At 39.4% G+C, this 19,678-nt stretch overlaps 1 protein-coding gene across 8 annotated transcripts in view; it reads left to right on the top strand.

Annotated features, from left to right (window-relative positions):
- Window positions 1-19,678, top strand: part of SGIP1 (SH3GL interacting endocytic adaptor 1) — a 229,971-nt gene that overhangs the window by 188,142 nt on the left and 22,151 nt on the right. For all 8 annotated transcript variants that reach the window (XM_089337275.1, XM_089337274.1, XM_089337270.1 and 5 more), the window contains one exon: window positions 15,900-16,011. In XM_089337275.1, the coding sequence (XP_089193401.1) occupies window positions 15,900-16,011 (112 nt within the window). The remainder of the gene's footprint in view (window positions 1-15,899; window positions 16,012-19,678) is intronic.

Below are 19,678 nucleotides of genomic sequence, written 5' to 3'. Positions count from 1 at the left end.
TAAAATAATTGAATAATATATTTTATATTACTTTGCTTATGGCCACAAAGAAAATTATTTTTATAGGATACTTCCTTTTCTTTTTCCATGTTGTAGGAGCTCTTGAGATAAATGCTAAAGTCCTCTGCTTACCTTTGCATTAATCTTTCACACATGTAAAGCATGTTCAAAAGAAACAATTGGTTGTATTATGATAGCACAGAATTGACTTAAAATACTCCTCAGAGCAGCTTCAATATGCTTATGCCCAGACATGCCCTATTAGTAGGAGTCAGGATTGTGTTTGTGTTTATATGGATTCGAATGTGTATAAAACTGACTGTTAGGGTCGAAGGAAGGTGGTAAGATTGTCCATATTTACTAACTGCAAGAAGTAGATATCTGATATAGAAAACGATGACAAATTTGTAGAATAAGACGCTGATAATATTGTCACCAAGACAGACAATATGGCTGTACTCATTCAATCAACAAGCATTTATTGAGTGTCTGCTATGAAAGGTACTAGAGGTTGTGGCAGTGAACAAAAAAGATATGTCCCTCTATGCCCTCATAGGGCAATAGAAGCTAGATGTTAAACAAGTAGTTACACTAATATGCAAAGAATATTATAATTAAGTAGATATTATAATTAAGTACTTTGGAAGCATCCCACAGGGAGTCCTATGCTGGCCTGGAAGTTAAAGTGATAGGTGTACCATTTAAGTCTGCATTGAGTCTGAGTGGCAGCAATTTAAAATGTGGCTATTACTGCATTAATATAAAGGTTTATGCAATGTGTAAAGGTTAGAATAATGTATACTGGGTATTGCACTGGATGTTGTAGCAGAATTTGTGAACAGAGCCAGGACACCAAGGCCAGAAAGTAGATTATTATTATTATTATTATTATTAATGCCACTGAAAGGTCCAGTTGGATTTTTATCCTAAAACTTGAGCCCCAAACAAGAGGGGTATTTCCTTAAATATGGTTTTAGCTTCTTTGTCTCCCTTAAATAGCTACATGTATACATTTGATTGGATATTCTTTTTTTTAATTTTTATGTAAAGTATACAAGTTTCGTGTATTTCCTATATACAGACTTAGGAACATAGTGATACTTCCTACCCTACCCTCCCTCCTGTTCATGCTCCAACCCTTCTTCCTCCTCCCTCTCCTATTCCCACTCTTAATTTTTACAAAGATCTGTTTTCAGTTTGTTTTATGCTCATAAAGTTAACCCTACACTAAGTAAAGAGTTCAACAAATAGTATTAAGGAAAAAAAACTGTTCCTCAACAGTAGGAACTGATACAATACTGCACATGCATAATAGTTACTGATGATGTTTTATTCACATACACGTTCTGAGCTGTATGCTGTATGGCAAGGGTTAACACCATCGCTCTGTTTAGCAAACAGAAGCTGAGATGGTGACATATAAGCAGATAATAACTACAGTTGAAGCATTCGTAGGCAAGCAGATAAGACCACATTTCATTCCTAGGGGAAATTATTTTCTCTTTCTGACCTTGGGGAGACCTCTACCACAATATTACAAACAGAATCTCTTATTAATATGTATCGATGTACTGTTAGTATGCATACATACACAAACACTTGCACCTGTACACACACAAATATACAGTAAGTAGAGAAAAATGCATGAACTGCGTATCATATAAATCTAATATCATACAAATAGAGGTTGGGGGAGAGAAGCGTGTATGTGCCCATGCACACACACGGACTCTGGAATAACCTGCCAAGTCTGAGCTATAGCCTCAGCACAACGTGTGACTTTAGGCAAGCTACGTAGCCCAGGTCTTTAGTTTCCTGCTCTAAAAACTGGTGTAACAATGGCATCCATTTCACTGAGTTGTGGCCAAGATTAAAAACCAGGCCTGAGCACAGGGAATGCAAAGCACTCAATAAATAGTAGCTACTGCAACTGTTACCTGACGCCACACAAACCTTGGGTGTGATATAGACGAGTTTCCTTTAGTTATTTCCTGCTTTGGAGAGGTTTGAGTTGTAGCATTGTAGATTTCTTCCACATACAGCATCTGAAAACTTGATCTGCTATAAGTTGCTGTGTGGTCCCCCTCCTTGATAGCAGACAATGAGCAATCTGCTGCTATGGGACAAGAGAGTGAAAACACACATAAAGCCACCTGGCTGCTCTCCACCCCTAGCCTTCAGTGGAATCTAGCTGACTCATGGAGGCTAATGATCTGCCTCCTCATTGTTCTGTGTTAATGCTGATGAGAGATGTGGGAGAAAACAGATGACTGTCTCTTTTAGTATATGATTTGTAAATCATGGCATTTGAGCAGATTTTCCAAGTAGTGGCAAACTTCTCAGAAAAGAATGGAGAAGCTGAAAATCCTCTGGGAAAACTGTTCCACCTAAAAAAAATGATTTTTTATTTATTTGAAGGCAGAATTAGAGAGAGGCAGGGGCAGAGAGAGAGAGAGAAAGATCTTCTATCTGCTGGTTTGCTCCCCAGATGGCCACAACAGCCAGAGCTGTGCCAATCTGAAGCTAGGAGCCAGGAGCTTCTTCCAGGTCTTTCATGTGGGTGCAGGGGCCCAAGGACTTGGGCCTCCCTCCACTGCTTTCCCAGGGCAAGTGAGAGAGCTGGATCAGAACTGGAGCAACCAGGACTCGAACCGGCGCCTATATGGGATGCTGGCACTGCAGGCGGTGGCTTTACCCGCTATGCCACAGCGCCAGCTCCTATTCTACCTTTAGAAGGTTCTGAGCCTTCCTCAGGCATTAGCTGGCTGATAGTCTCTGTAACTTTAGTTCTTATTCATATATTGTTTCTGAAGAGCTTTTCACAGATTCAGGGCCCCTGTGCCATTACAAACCATGCTTTTATGAACCTCAGATTATCCCCAGACAGGAAAGCTGATTTAAATGAATAGAAAGGTTACAAAGCACCTTGAATCTGTTAAAAACTAATTAAAAAATTTAAATTAGAAAATTTAAAAAATGAGTGCAGAAGGGTATCCAAAGATGATGTTAAGACTCAGGGGACGCTCCCATTTCCAAGCCCTTTTATATCTCTGAAATGATACATTTAATTGGCACCACATGTACCGCAAGTAGATTTTTAGATAGTTCCTTATAAAAGGCCTCTGCAAACTGTAAAGTACTATACAAAAGTAATAATTCTCTAAAGCAATAATTAACACTCATGAATTCTTAATACGTGTGGACATGTGCTAAGAATTTGGCGTTGATTGTTTGATTTGTTAAATCAAAGGTTGACTTGGAGTCATTAAAATGAGGCATGCAGATAAGCCAGTGCCATTGAGATCTGAGGCGATCTGTGCCCCCGGTGTTGCTGCGCATGCATGTGGGGATCGTTTCCGCTGGAGCGTGGGCATCAGCACAGATTCTGTGGCCTTGCCCCTGCCTCTGGCCGGCTCTGCTGCGCCGAGTCCCGGTTGCGAGGACATGGGGTCTCAGGCTTCTCTTCCTCTGGCACCCATTCGCAGAGGCGGTGTGCTGCTCACAGCTGTTTCCGAGCCGGCTCTTCAGGGGAATGACCGCACGGCTTCCCCTAAGACCCGAGTTAGAGACTTGATCTGGGCGAGGGTCGCAGGGAGCAGGGGTGACGTTAACTTCTCAAGGTTGTTTTGTTGGTGCCGCGAACATCGTTGTGGAGCGTGAATCCAGAGTGAGAAGGAGTTTCTTAATGCTGGTTTCTGCTTTCCGTGGATTTTGCCTTTTTTGGACTCTTTTTGCAACTCATTCCCCCTTGAAACTGTCAGCTCAAATAGCAGGCTCTCAGGCACTCAGGTGAGGGTGGAGAGCAGTCTTCCTGCTTCCCTATCACAGATATTAGCCCCTTCAAGGGAGCAACATTCAGGATCCGGCATCATCCATTTTTTAACTCTACAGAACCTTTAAGAAGTAAAGGAGAAATGTGGAAATGTCAATGTCAAAAAATCCTAAAATAATTCCCAGTGTCTATGTAATTAATGTGTATATATCGTAGAAAACTTGGGAAACCAGAAAAGTATAAAGAAAATGAAAAAAATACCATATCAACCATGGATGACACCTGTTGTCATTTTGGAGTATTTCACCTTTAAGGTTTGTGATGTGATTGTGACTCTCTGCATGGGTGTGTGTGTGTGCCTGTGTGTGGTGTGTGTTTAATATCATTAAGTGTATAATTATGCATACTTTAACGTGATGATGTCCCCCTTACAAAGTATTTGAAAATAGCTCAGTTTACTTTATTCAGATTATGATATTGATGTTGTATATTGCTTCAAAAAATCAAATAATATGAGAATTATAAATTAAAAAAAAAATCGACTCAAAACCACTCTTTAGAGACTAATAGAAATAACACTATTAATGTTTTGGGAAAATTCTTGAAGAAAATCCTGCCTGTATATATCTACACACATACGTACTTATACAGAGAGAAAGAGAGGAATGTGTGTACTGCTTATCCTTTATCCTAGGAAGTCATTTGTTGGGATATGTCCCATTAGTTTAACAACTTTTTTGAGCACAAAATAATAAACTTGGTTAAGTGTAAAACAGCATTTTTTATCTCTAGCCAGGATAGCCAAGTTCAAGCCACTATCCTCAATAATAACCACAAGAACTTGAGTCTAAAACCATACCATAGTGAAGAACTGGAGACACATCAGAATCACCCTTGATCATCCTCAGATACGTTTAATATCACAGCGATTTGATTTTGTAATACATATCCTGACCTTTTTAAGCTCATCTGAATTGATGGTTTAATTTTGCAACACATCAAAAACTCTAGGATTTTTTCTGCATTCATTTTTTTGGAATTAAATTATAAATTTGAAAGCCAACTGGAAGCTTTTGACAAATACAATTTTGTCACCTGAGTATTCTTTTATGATACATAAGTCAGTTATAACTCACTTGTCCCATCTTTCACAATTCCATGCTTTACATTCCAAGGCCACGGCAATCGCTCCAGTCTGCCGTGTGTAGCTCGGTATATGACAGATAATCTGTGAACAAGTAAGCTTTCACTTGATGAGTGCATTAGAGCAATTGTCTTCTTTTTCTTTTTCTTTTTTTCTTTTTAAGCACTTTCAGGGGAAACAAGGGCCCAAATATAAGTTAACATTCAACCACAAAAGGGGCTATCATTTCAAGCAACTCAACTCAATTGACACTGTGAGATGAGCTGGTAACTTCTACTTGTGGCTCCACTCCCTCAAGAACAATCTAGAACAGTGGGGATCCCTGCTCTGTTAGCAGCTGCCAGGTTCCTTTTGACATTGAGTAAAAGATGCATCTCAATTTCAGAAGTGTGAAAATGTTTTCAAAAGTATGTTTCCTATAACCAAAGAAACATGTGACGTACACTTTATACAAACAGAATACACAATCTACTTTGTGACCTTAGTAGTAGCCATGTAAATGCATCATAGTGAATATATGCAATAAGCTAATTAATATACACACATAAATCCATATAGTAATTGTAATAGTTTCATATCATTATATTATGTGCATGTATCTTATCTTTTATTAGTGAGTATTTAGATTTCTATCTTTTATTTTGGCCAATATGTAAAATGCTACAATGAGCAACCTTGCTTATACAGTTGTCTATGTCCTAAAGAAAGATTATGGAAATTTGAATTGCTGTGTTAAAGAGCATGCACATTTCAAAAATCACTACATAGAGCCAACTGTCCCTCCAAAATGTTCATTTTAGCATTGTAATTAATGATTTTCTATGTCATCACTAACACAGTTATGTCAGTATTTTACACCTTTTCCAGTCTAATAACAAAAAATAATATTTGATTGTTTCAAGTGCATTCTAATTAGCGAAAACTTTAATGTATTCATAATATTCCATTCTATCACTGATCATGATATATTTCACACACTTTAATTAATGGCATTTAAATTGCTTCAGTGAACATCTGTGCACATGATCCTTTGACCTTAAGATATTTTCTTAGAATAAATCCTTCAATCATAATTAAGGGCTAGAATTACAAAACTTTCATGATACATGTTGCTGTACAGCTTTCCAGAAAAATCATACATATTTTTATTTATAATAACATCATACACAAAATGCCTATTTCATTATATTCCCACAAGAATAGAGAATTAGTCTTTCAGGTCTTTTCTAATATGAAAACATAAAAACATGATTTCTTCCTATTACATTTATTTGAAGTACATAGTGAAGCTTAATGTGCTTTCATAATTTTTTTAGCCACTTATAGTGCTTCAATGAAGATTTTTAATTTTTGTGAAAATATAATGTTTTCCACTTCTACTTGAGACGGACTCCAGTGAGTTAATAATGTGTCAGCCACAAGGCAGTACCTTCAAGTAACCACCTCTTCTCTGAAAATACTTAACAGATTTTCAACAGAAGACATGCTCCACCTGCCCAACATTGTGGGACAGAATGTACTTTTCTGGAACCTCTAATTCTCTTCCCATTCCCAACCAGTTTGCTGTTCCTTCTCTGGGAGCTCCTGAACCTGTATCATCATCTACCTTCAGGTGTATGCTAGCCTAACTCCTGCTTGGCCTGACCTAGACTCTCTCTAGCATTTTCTCTGAATCCCCTATATTCGCATCTCTTCTGCCTTGCAAGGCTAAAAGGACTACTTGCATTTGTCTTGGTTGCTACTAAATTTTGACCAAAGGATTTTGATTGCATGTTTATGGAATTGTAGATACTATTCATTCAACTTAAATTTGGAGAGAGAGAAACAGAGAGAAAAGGGGAAGGAAGGAAGAAAGGAAGGAAGGGAGGGACGGAAGAAGGGAGGAAGGGAGGAAAGAAGAGAGGGAAGGAGGGAGTGAGGGAGCACGGATTATCCTTGACAAACTAAAGCCTTACATTTTTTTCTAGAAGAGTTGATTAATCGAATAGGGACTTTAACGTCATTGGCCCTTTTACACCTGCAGATTAGGACTTCTCCTATTTTGTTTTATTATCATCCTTCCCTTTTCTTTTTAGGTGTTTATTCTTTTCCAGTCACTCCCCCAGTAGAATTTTAATGTCACAAATGTAATGCACATCTTGTTATGTACTATTTGTACATCTGTGTGCTTTGTACATTAAAAGTCAGATTTCCTTCACCTCCCTTTAAGATCCAATTCCCACTCCCTTTGGGGTGGTTCTGTCCCATTGAGGATATGTGCTGTACTTGCAGCCAGATCTCAGAGCAAAGCTTACTAACAGGTAAGAGTAAGCATTCATGATTCAGGGTAGGATTGAAGAATGGAATTGAAATTTGATCTGATTTTTCAGCTCCAGCTCCTCTGCTTACTGTAGAGCAAGTTACCTTAAGCAAGTTATTTACTCTCCTTACATTTCCATTTCTGCAATGATGAAAATACAGAACAGTATAAACCTCAGAGATGTTTGAGAGTAGAAGATATGATACATATAATGTATTCAACACAGCAGCCTCATATTTGAGGGCTTTACATAAATTAGCTCTTGGTATCATTGCTCATACTCTTCCTTGCAGTACCACGCTGTGGCTGGCTCAGTTTCAGATTCTTGATCAAATTCACATTGCTTTCTAAGTGAAAATGTCTAGCATTTGGTTGTGTGTGTCTCCACACTAAGAAAAAGAAAACACGAAGTTCTTATACTAACTGAAGGAATTGATTGGAGCAAATGCACATTTGCTTTCATTTTTACCAGAATGTTGTTTCTTGGTTTTTGTGCGTTTTAACAATGGTCCCTATCTGAATATGCTTGTTTAGACTTTATGATGAAAACAAAATAGCATTTTCCTAATGGCACTAAATTGGCATTAAATTTGGATGACAGGTTAGGGACTTCAATCAAAGATCCAGTTTGAAGAAAGGTTTCTATAAAATGACCAATGAAATGTCAACTAATTGTATGTCTGTGGACTGAGAAGAATTTGAAAGTGATACACACATGAAATATGTAATCAGTGCAGGTGGGCCAGGGACTTAAGAAGAGGAACATTGAAAAATAACTCCAGTTTTCTTGACATACCCAGAAATTCAGGGGACTGAACTCTGCTAACAACTAGCTTTCTTAAGTATACCTTCCTCATTGTCACGAGGGAGAATGCCTATCTCACTGAATAGCATGTAACAAGTGTGACTCACCCAGTGCTTCTAGGGCTCAGAACAAGGCCTGGGGGGTGTTACACGGAGAAGGATGGAGTCAAGTTACTGGCTGCAGGAGCGTGGGCAAATGACTCTCTGTGGCTCTGCTTCTTACTCTGTAATACGTGGTGATGCCTATTTGGGCACAAGGTTAGAGTGATGATTCAAGGATGCACTGAGGAAGGACTTTTACTCTCTCTCTCTCTCTGCTTCCCTCATGTGCTAAATGCAAGTGCGGTTGAGGACAGCCTGAAACAATATACTACATTTTGTGACCATCGGGCAAATCTCCTTCACTGCCAATTTATTGAGTATTTACTATGTGCTGGGTACTGCAATTCGCATAAACTGATGAAACTCCTTATCCAAGTTTTCAATATTACTGACCATGTACTGGACTCTGAAAGCAAGGTCAGACCATGCCACAAAGAATGTTTATTTCTAACATTAGACTCTATTCTTATGCCCTTTTTCTCAAATTAACAAAAGCATCTATGTTTTTTCATGAGCATTTTATCTTAAAAACCATTGATATACAATGCAAACACAGTGCACATTTATTGCAAAGTGAAATTGCCAGTGTTAGAAAGGAAATAGAAACCTATCAACTCAATGAAACTGATGATGCATATCTCCTTCAGTCACATCCAAAATTATTGTCAATTGAAGATTTAACAGAAATCACATCATTAATAACTACAGAAGAGAGAAAAATGTAACCTTACATCATAGCTGCTTGAAATGAAAATCAAGAAATTGATAGGCCCTGAGAGAATTTATAAAATGCTCCATTAATTCTGCAATAATGGCCTCACTGGTGATCAGCAGTCAAAGCCAGCTCGGAAGTTCAGACAGTGTGTAGAGCTATAATACTGCTTGAGCAGAAAAATATGACTTTCCCTAAATAGCGACACCAATCATTTTTTGTTCGTTCCAAGACTCATTAATATAGTAATTTAAACCTTTTTAATGAAAAATCTTTCCACAGGTTTAGTTTATGGTGATTTAGACTCACAATTAAACCTTTCTGTCATTGTCTATCATGAGATTTTAGTGCCACATTTAAATACCTTAATTTTTAAGTGGCTTCTTTGGTATTGACTGTCCTCAAGTAACAAGGACATTATACTTTGAGTACGTTGAATACATGTACATTTTGGACATTGAGTTTATCCTCAAAGCATCAGTGGGAAGTGTAATCTCCATTTCATAATGCAAGAAGCTAAAACTCAAAGATTACGGAACTTTCCCAACCAGAGTAGGGACTGTCAGGATTCACCTACACTTCTCTTTGCCACTGCATGATCCAGAATATACGCTAAATGATCATAGAATTGAATATAACTTACCATTTTCCTACTTTCAAATATATAATTAGTTTTTTTAAGAAAAAGTTACCCTAATTCCCACCCTCTGCTGCTTTATGCAAATTCTGGAATTTCTTCTCTCTTTTTTAATGCACTCTGGGACTTTGGGGCTTCCATGTGGATTCTAGCTCCCTGTCTCATACCTTAGTGTGAGGGTCATTTGCCTCCCATGGCAACAGGCCTGGTGGAGTGGGAAGTGGTTTCTGTTGCAGGTTGGAGATGGTCTTCTTTTTATTTTATTTTTTTTAGATTTATTTTATTTATTTGAAAGACAGAGTTACAGAGAGAGGTAGAGACAGAGAGAGGTCTTCTATCTGCTGGTTCACTCCCCAGATGGCTGCAGTGGCTGGAGCTGTGCTGATCTGGAGCCAAGAGCCAGGAGCTTCCTCCGGGTCTCCCATGTGGATGCAGGGGCCCAAGAACTTGCTGGGGGGTATCTTGTACTGCTTTCCCAGGCCATGGCAGAGAGCTGGATGGGAAGAGGAGCAGCTGGGACTAGAACCAGTGCCCATATGGGATGCTGGCGCTTCAGGACAGGGCTTTAACCCACTGTGCCACGGTGCTGGCCCAGGGGATGGTCTTCTAAAGAAGCAAGGTCATCCTCGCCTGCTGGCCATGCTGCAGATGGCACTTTCTGGGTGGCAGTTTCTGAGCCAAGATGAACACAAGGTAAATTTTGCAGCTCTCTGACATCTGCCACGCATAGTGCAGGGCCCCGTGTGGTTAAGGAGTGCTGATAGTGCCATAGTTTAACGAGGTTGGAGCTAGAATTACTGGCCTGCTCTGCTCAAGTACTGACAAGCACACCAAAATGGAAGCCTAAAGCCCTGATACAGTCTAGACTCTTTGCTAGAACAGCAAAGTGCAATAACTAAAAGGATAGGCCACTTGCTGTGTGAATTTGAGATGGATACTTACAGGTTCTATGTTTCCTTATCTGTAAAAAAAGATGTGAAAAATAGCACCTGCGTGGTGAGATTGCTGTGTGAAAAAGGAGACAACATCTGCAATGCACTGCACAGAGCTTGAACACAGTAAATCCATCTATAAGAGATGCTATCATTTATGGACCATTTCGTGACACCTGCTACTAATATCAATGAGGGAGGTGCTACGTTCAGATAAATTCATATTAAATGTGCAATGACAGAAAAGAAATCCTCTTGGTGAGCTGGCTCTGATATGAGAAAGAGCTGAATTTCAACCCTGCCAAGGAGAAGAGACACAGAAACTGGAGAAAAGCAAGCCAAAAAGGCAGCCCAGCCTTGCTTACCCCCGGGCTGGCTGCAGGCCCACCCTGTTCCCTCACGGCAGAGCTGCCACTGTGTGTGTGATCTGAGTTCTTGCTATTGAACCCGGATGCTAGCATTCGTTTGCAGCATTTGTAAAGCTAACCTTCCTATATTCTTATTTGATTCCTGAACCTATGGTTTTTGCTTCCTGATCGCCTCCCTCTATTTTTTTCTTCTCTCTCCTTGAAGCATTTTTTACCCAAACAAACTCTGTCCACATTTGTATTTCAGTGGACTGCTCACAAACACTTTCAGACTAGCTACACCTTTCCTCAGAGCCGCTTCTGTGCTTCCAGCACCCTGCAGTTGCTATTTTGTCAAATTCCACAAGCTAATGGCGGCCACCGTCCTATTGCAGGTACCACAAACGCGCCCTTGGAGCCTCACATAATTCTGTTGTGATTTCTATGCCCTTCGAGTGGTGTAGGGAAGAGTGTGGTGCCCAGACCCAGGCAACGCAGGTTTGCATCCCGTGCTGTGCTTCTGATGGCTCGCCCAGTGACCATGGCGAGGCTGTGGAAGGCTGTGAAACCTCAGTTTCCTCATCCGTAAGACGGGAATGATAATGGGACTTGCCTTAGAGAGGCGGCAGCAGAATGAAGGGTGAATACCAATAGAGAGAACTGTAGAATTGTAGTTGCTGCTACAACTGCCATTGATGAACTCAGGAAACCTAAGACTGAATTTCATCTTGGCCACTTATAGCAGAGTGACACTGGGGCGGTGACATAGATAATTATATTGACCCTCTTTATCCCTTCACAGTATAAAGAACATAAGGCTCATTGGCATTTTGTAATTGATCTTATTGAAGACCAAACATAGAGCTACATTAATAAAGACTGCCTCTACCTGAGATCATTTACGTTATTCCTAATGGTAATAATATAATTATAATATTAAAATATTCTAGCTTCATAGAATGACTATGTTTCCTGTGTGTTAGCATTAGAGTCCCCTCCCATAATGTAAGCTCCAGGAAGGGAGGAACTTGCATCAGGCATTTCTGTCTCCCCCTCAGCACCTTGCACACAATACCAAATTGTTGGAGGAAACGCCCCCTTTGAATAAATGAATACTACTTATTTAAATCATCAGTTTGCTTATTTGAATAAAACAAAATTCACTCCACTAGCTTTTATCTCCTCTTTTTTTTTTGGGGGGGGGGGGTTTATGCCCAGAAAAGAGATTTCTGGACGATACTTTTAATTTCTTTTTTTTTTATCTTTTATTTAATGAATATAAATTTCCAAAGTACGACTCATGGGTTACAATGGCTTCCCCCCAATACCGTCCCTCCCACCCACAACCCTCCCCTTTCCCACTCCCTCTCCCCTTCCATTCACATCAAGATTCATTTTCGATTATCTTAATATACAGAAGATCAGCTTAGTATACCTTAAGTAAGGATTTCAACAGTTTGCTCCCACACAGAAACATAAAGTGAAAAATAATAGATGATTGTTTTTTTAAATGATGATGAAATCAGATCAGACCTATTGTCATGTTTAATCCCAGTGAGAGTCAAGTTGGGAATTGATAATTTCTTTTTTTTTTTTTTTTACAGAAGATCAGTTTAGTGTACATTAAGTAAAGATTTCAATCGTTTGTACCCCCATAGAAACACAAAGTGAAATATACTGTTTGAGTACTCGTTATAGCATTAAGCCTCAATGTACAGCACATTAAGGACAGAGATCCTACATGAGGAGTAAGTGCACAGTGACTCCTGTTGTTGACTTTACAAATTGACACTCCTGTCTATGGCATCAGTAATCTCCCTATGCACCAGTCATGAGTTTCCAAGGCTATGGAAGCCCCTTGAGTTCTCCGACTCTTATCTTGTTTAGACACGGTCATAGTCAAAGTGGAGGTTCTCTCCTCCCTTCAGAGAAAGGCACCTCCCTCTTTGAAGACCTGTTCTTTCCACTGGGATCTCACTCACAGAGTATCTCCTCTTGATACAAGCATTATACAAGCAACTTAAACAGATACACTAGCCACCTATGTAGTATGTGAAAAATCAGCCCTAGGTATTCTGATTGCCATCTGATGAGCCTTACAACAAAGCACACAAACAAAAAGCATTACAATCATCATTTTTAGTGATCTTTCTGTTACTCATCCATTTACACAACCCAAATGCGGCAAGATGGTTTGAACCCACAATGGAAAATTGATGATAGGAGTAGACGTTTGGCACAGTCCTTGAGTCAGCTTTTGGGATGCCCACATCCCATATCAGAGTGCCTGGTTCGAGTCTCACTTCCTGCTAATGTGTACCCTGGGAGGCAGCTGGCGATGGCTCAGGTTCTTGAGTCCCCCTGTTCACATGTGAAGCTGATGGAGTTCTGGGCTGCTGGTTTCAGCCTGACTCAGCTCTGGCTGCTGCAAGCATTTGGGGAGTGAACCAGCAGACTCAAAATCTCCCTTCTTCCGTCTGTCTCTCTCTTTCTGCCTTTTAAGAACTTCAGAGGTCTTTTTTTTTTTATGGAGGGTATTCTAACTTCACTTCCAGGACTCCCAAGGCCCTCAAGAAATTTATACTTCCACTTCAAATTATATAAATGTTATAAATATGTGCACTTTCCTCTGAAAAGTATCCATAAATCTGTACAAGATTATCAAAAGTGACCTATGATTTTCACATCTACAAATCACTGATGAAATAAAGACAAATGTTTCTAAATATTTTACTAAACTCTTCCTGACCTTATTCCTCACCCTCACCAGCCTCATCAGCTTCCATGTCTCACCCTTCTGTCCTCCTCCCGCCAGACTCACACACACAAAAAAAGTGCCACACTCCCTAGAGTTTCTCAATATGCCATATGTCTGCTCAGCTGTGAGTTCTTCGTTATCCTTCAACCCCAACTCCTTTATCATCTTTTCAAGGAGTAAATGCCTTCACAGAGCTTTGCTTTTGCCATTCTTTTAAGGCATTTATCAAATTCCTCTAGTTATTTGATTGCATATTTATCTATACCCCTTAAAAAACTCAAGTTCCAACCACAGAGTGGCTGTGATCTGATATCATGGTAACCATTCAGTCCTCTCACCACTCTGGCTAGTTTTAACCAGCAGTCAGGGGAGCCAATCTCCTCCAGAACCTAGTAGTCAGCCAATAAATATTTAAACTAATGAGTGAGCAACTAAACTGAGTAATATCATTGCCAACTAATGGCCTCTGTTTATGTGTCTTCTTTATTTACAAGCTCTATCCTTCTAACGGCCAACAATGGATAATTAAACATGTATTCAATGAAAGTCAATGTAATCCTGGCTTTGTTTTAGGGACTGTGCATGTCCCCTAAAAGAAGCCCATGCCATAGTTTCTTCTTTTTAAGAGTTTCCAGTCCTGTGGCCGACAAAGACTTAGACACGTACACCCCAACTTCAGACTTACTCAGCCTGCAACTGTTTGTCCTCACACAGTACTGTATCACTTACGAAGGAGTCAAAACAGCATAGTCCTCAGATTCTACCCATTGAATTCATGCCTGCCCAAGTACCAAGCTTAAATCGTGTGCATACCAGCTGTGGAAGACCAAACAATCTGTATGAATTTTTAGAACCTTGCTTCTAGCAACTGTGAAATGAAGCTAATACCTCACACGCTGACCTTACAGTATACGTAAAACCCACACTGAGTGTGCAGCAAACAACGGTGATGAACACAATGTTGATAATGAGTGCTGATGATGTCTGTGCTGAGGCTGGGGCTACTGGTGGTGATGACAGCGTGAGCACATTGGACTGAACCCCCAGAGGACAAAGACCGTGTTTATCTGTGAATCTCCAGGACTTACAATAGTGTTTGATACGATAGTAGCAATTAAACAAATGTTTGTGAAGTCATGCTCAGTTATCACTTTTGGCATAGTGGAAGCAAAGAGAGGACAGAAAAGGGAGGGAGTACCTCAAACTGTAATGATCAAGGAAAGCTGTCTTGAGGAGAAAGATACACAAATGGCAGATTTTTGTTCATGATTGGAGAAGAAAATAGGAGTTACTAAAGGCAAACAGAAAGCAAACATAATACTGAAGTTATGCAGCCCATGCCATGGGTGGGGAGCCGTGAATGTCCTTCGTTTGGTATAGTGGGGAAGCAATAGGCATGTAGGTTAAGTGCATGCCTTACTGTTATTAAAACTTTACTATTGAGTACTATGCTCAGATGCTAATAACAAGGATACCAGTCCTACACTTTGATCTTTTTGATTCATGCTACAGGAACTATTTCATTAGACAAACTGTATGATATAGTAGAAAAACATACTATTTATAAGGAAGACAAATCTAGGTTTCAGTTTTCATTTTGCTACTGAACTAAGTATTTTACTTGGACAAGTCACTTCTTTAAGCTTCTGTTGCCCCTGATGGGAATAATCATGCCTGTCCCACAGGACTGGTGTGGAGCGTGAATGGGATAATCCATGTAAGGCACCCAGTACCTCGCCTGACGCACAGCTGGGTTCAGTGACTATGAGAGCTACTGCTATTTTGAGTAGTGTGAATTGGCGAATTTATGAGCTTGTGCTAAGTCAATGCATTCATTTTGGTTGTGTATGTTTTTGGACATGTAACCTTGAGCTTACTTGATCTGAGAGACTGGGCTTTTTGAAAAATAAATCATCCAGAAAAGGACAAAGAGTAATGTGGTACCACTTGGCTGTTTGTCTCTTCAGAACAACAACAACAACAACAAAAACACAGAAAAAAGTTTTAGGCTGGGCGATTTATTAGGTAGAATGTTCAAGTAGAAAATTGATAATTTGCTTTATTAACCATCTGCTGTACAAACTGTCATGCAAATACTGCCTTATGCTTTATGCAAAACATTTGAAAGCCCCTGTGACTTTGTTCTGCTTGGATTTTCTTTTCTGTAGTAAAATACATAATTGAACTAATTTCAAGTGTGTTTGTCTGTAAACCAGCCAAATATTTCTTTTAAATACTTGAGCTCTATGTTGAATACAGAGTTATAGCTCTTAGCATACTATTTTTTCTAGTAATAGATTTTATCCCTTAATCCTTTAATGAGCTTTTAGTTCCACATACACTAAGGTTTCTCCTATGCACATAATAAACGATAGCTTTTCATTTCCTGCAGGTTCCTCCAGGGGACCCAGCCCCCTAACCATGGGAGCCCAGGACACCCTCCCTGTTGCAGCAGCCTTCACAGAAACGGTCAATGCCTACTTCAAAGGAGCAGATCCAAGCAAGTAAGCCTACGACCTGGTCTACTGCATTCTCTGAGCTCCATCCTCTAGCGGAAGAAACCCTTATTCTACAACCCCCTAAAATCCAGTTAATAATAGTAGGTAGCACATCTAGATTGTAGGAGAACATATAATTAGGAATATTAAACAACTGGTTTTAAGGAACATATCAAAAAATACAGTACTCTAATATTCAGTTTAGTAGTAAATGACCAAAACATTTACCCAGTTTAATCAGCAATGGGAAAAGTTACTGTCTCACAAAAGTAAATGTCTAGATCGTGTCAATTATTATCTTAGTCTTCCCTGGGTGATAGTCACACTCGTGTGCACTGGAATGAGAACACAGAAGGAAAATACCTTCTCCAACATCCATAGGAGCAAAGAGACAATTTATGTATCCTACTGAATAAGGAAAAACTGACTCAGCAGAGGAAAAATTGCAATCACAGCAAAGTAAAACTTCTAGGTAAAAATGTCACCACCATCTATTTACATGAGGATTGTGTCATTTACGTCAATATAGACTGACAATGGATTTGCCCTGAAGGGCATATGATAAAAATTAAATTAAATATTTTACGGCTTGGTAGGCAGTTCCATGGATATGCTTTAGGAAGTCTTGAATTCCCTGAAATTTTATTTTGTCACTTATCTGTATATTTTTCCACCAAGAGAGAGTATAGTATCCATCACTTTAATATGGGGTTTCAAAAATCAAAAAATAAATAAATAAAGTGCTTATACCAGTCTACTCAAAAACAAAATACCTAAATCAAATCCTTTTCAAACGGGAAACTAATGCAATTCCAGGTCTGAATTTGATTGCTAAACATAGAGCAAATCTAGGTGTGAGAAAATTGCTCTTCATTTATTTTACTTACAAGGATGAGGGTTTGGAAAATCTTAGTATCTAACATAAAAAGAATGTGAGAAAAAATAATTAAATGAGCATATAGAACAGTAGACTAAAAGTTTTGACAATTAAATATAATTAAAACTTGTTTCTCCACATATATTTTAAATGGAAATTTGTATGACTAATCATGAATCTTTTTTTACACTTCAGAAACACTAGGTTTTTTTTTTTAATTGAAATCAACAATTGTATACTGGAAAACAAATATAATTTGTAACTCTACCACAAGGTGTCCTACTCCAGACACTGGGAACTATTCCCTCCTAAATGTCCTGTCTCTAGCTTTCATTCCTTTCTTTTATCCTCAAAGCACAAAGACTACATGCCAAGTCTACACACTAGCAGAAACTAAAAGCTACCTCATACTAGCACATATGTGAACAGTTAGAACAAGTAAACAACTTTATACTCCCTTAGACACGCATATTGGATCTGTAGACTCTACTTTGAACAAAGGCATAACTCTGCCACACCATTTCTAAGAACTACGTATCACCAGCTTACCTAAGAAAATTCAGGCTGGCCTAAACCTAGAAATGCTGACAGAAAAGTAAGAAATTTAGAAATAAGAAACAGTTGAGAATGTGGAGAGAATGTGTTCACCTGAGTGAAAACCCCTGGAACTCACACAGGAATGAATTCCTTTTTGCTTGCTTCCTAACTGGCTAGTATTCATTAACTCACTAATTTATTCAGGGAGACCTGGTTGGTCTCCCTGCTGCCATATCTGTCCTCCCTAAAGTCTGTTCTCAGTGTATCATATCGTTCTTCAGCTCAGAATCCTCCGACCTTGCCAAAGTAAAAACAAGATGCTGTCTAACAGTCTACAAGGCCCTACCTGTCCTACCCGTCAGGACAACGCCCCCCCCCATCCCAGTTGCCACCTGTCTAATCCATCATTCCTCTCCTGATCTTGCCTCCATACCTCACCTTCTGATTCATTGCACTCCAGCCATCCTGGCCTTTTGGCTGCTTCTTGTTCATCACTTCAACCTCATCCGCACACCAGGGTCTTTTCATGTGTTGCTGTCTCGAAAGCTTTTCCCAGAAATCTGATGTCTTTTCTTCATGATCATTCTGCAAATGTATCAGAGAGACCTTCCCTGATCAAGCCATGTAAAACAACACCACTCCTCTCCACCCTCTCAACACTTCCTTCCTCCTTACCTCACTGTCATCCTCCTCAGGCCCTCTCTCTGACATCTTAACTTTTCTCTGTAGTCCAATATCTGTCTCTTCCTCCACTAGAATGCAAGATCCACAAAATCTGGTTTTGACTGCTTCATTCATTGGCGTATGCTCAGCACCAGAAACAGGACCTGGCGTGGAGTGCTCGAGGAATGGCTTTCTGCAAGAGCAGAGCTGAGCTGCTCACCTAACACTACACAATGGCTACTGTGTGCCTGCCATGGTGGTAGACAGGAGATAGACTGGGGATGAATATAGCTGAGATGGAAAATAAGACTTGCATATGGATAGAATACAAAGTTCACTATAGAAGAGCCATAGACATGGTGCAATGAGAACCAAACAGCCCTGGTTAATCTTAAGAAGTGGCATAGGGGCACACCAGTGTGGGCTTGTCACAGTAAGAGTCAGGCTTTTCACACCAGTTCAGTTTCTCTAGCACACTAGGACAGGTGTGTGAGGACGTCTTCTCCTGTGAGCCACATGTCCATGACCGTGACAACCCAATGATGTGGTGCTTTGGCCAAATCTAAATTAGTACTTTTCCTCTACTCTTCCAAGTTAACCAAGCCTTTGACTTGTGAATAAACATAGAGTCTGCTTTTCAATTATATTTCTGTAAATAACTACAGCCTATCCTCTGTGCTGGTAGATGGGATATCCAGTGTATTCCATTAAATTTTTGAGACCTGAAATTTATGAACAGATCATGCAGTGACTTTCTTTGATCTTTAACTTGATCTCCAGGCTGTAAACCACTTTAATTGCTGTTCCTTTGTTACTCGCTTTCAAGGAAACAGCTCAAGTTCTGTCACTGAAAAAAAAATGAACCAAATAGAGAATTGATGCAGAAAGGGCATTTAGATTTGCTTTTCCTGTGGTTCTCTCTCATCCTGCATTACAGCCATTTGTTTTCCAACCACATATTGGAAACAGAAATCTACTACCATAATTATCATGTACTATGATGTATCATCCATTCAAATATCATGACCCGATTTCCCTGCATATTGAAAACACCTGTAACAGGTATTCTGCTACCCGAGTCTTTCTCGGTAGGGCTCAGAGGCAGAGACAATACCTTAGCTTTTCCTATAGGCTGAGGAAATACATTTTCTGTTGTCAGTCCCTGTTTGGACAATCTTGATGCTAAAGAAATAAAGGTCAGCCGTTAATTCTCTAATCTCTCAGAAAACCTTAGGTTCCTCAACTCTATCTTTCCTTCCTTTATCATCATATTTTAATTATTTATTCAGAATCTGTCTCCCTGCATAAACTGGAAGTTGTTTACTTGTCAATGCCCAGTCTAGTGCATTACACAATTCATGATATATTGTAGAGATCCCCTACATATGATTGTCGAACATGTTAATTTATTTTAAGAATACTTTATTGAACTCCTACTCTGTTCTGAATTCTGTATTATACACCTTTGCCTTCCCAGAACTTATGACATGGTACTCACCTTCACAATAATAGGTAAGATGTGCAAGACACAGCAGCCTAGTTTTTTTTTTTTAAATGAACTGAATGTGTGTCTAAGGGAAGCTACTGCTACACAGC

This window comes from Oryctolagus cuniculus, chromosome 7 (assembly GCF_051225735.1).
Source record: "Oryctolagus cuniculus isolate XC-2025 breed Fujian yellow rabbit chromosome 7, ASM5122573v1, whole genome shotgun sequence".
NCBI classification, from domain to species: Eukaryota; Metazoa; Chordata; class Mammalia; order Lagomorpha; family Leporidae; genus Oryctolagus; species Oryctolagus cuniculus.
This window is presented reverse-complemented; position numbering and strand designations above follow the sequence as displayed.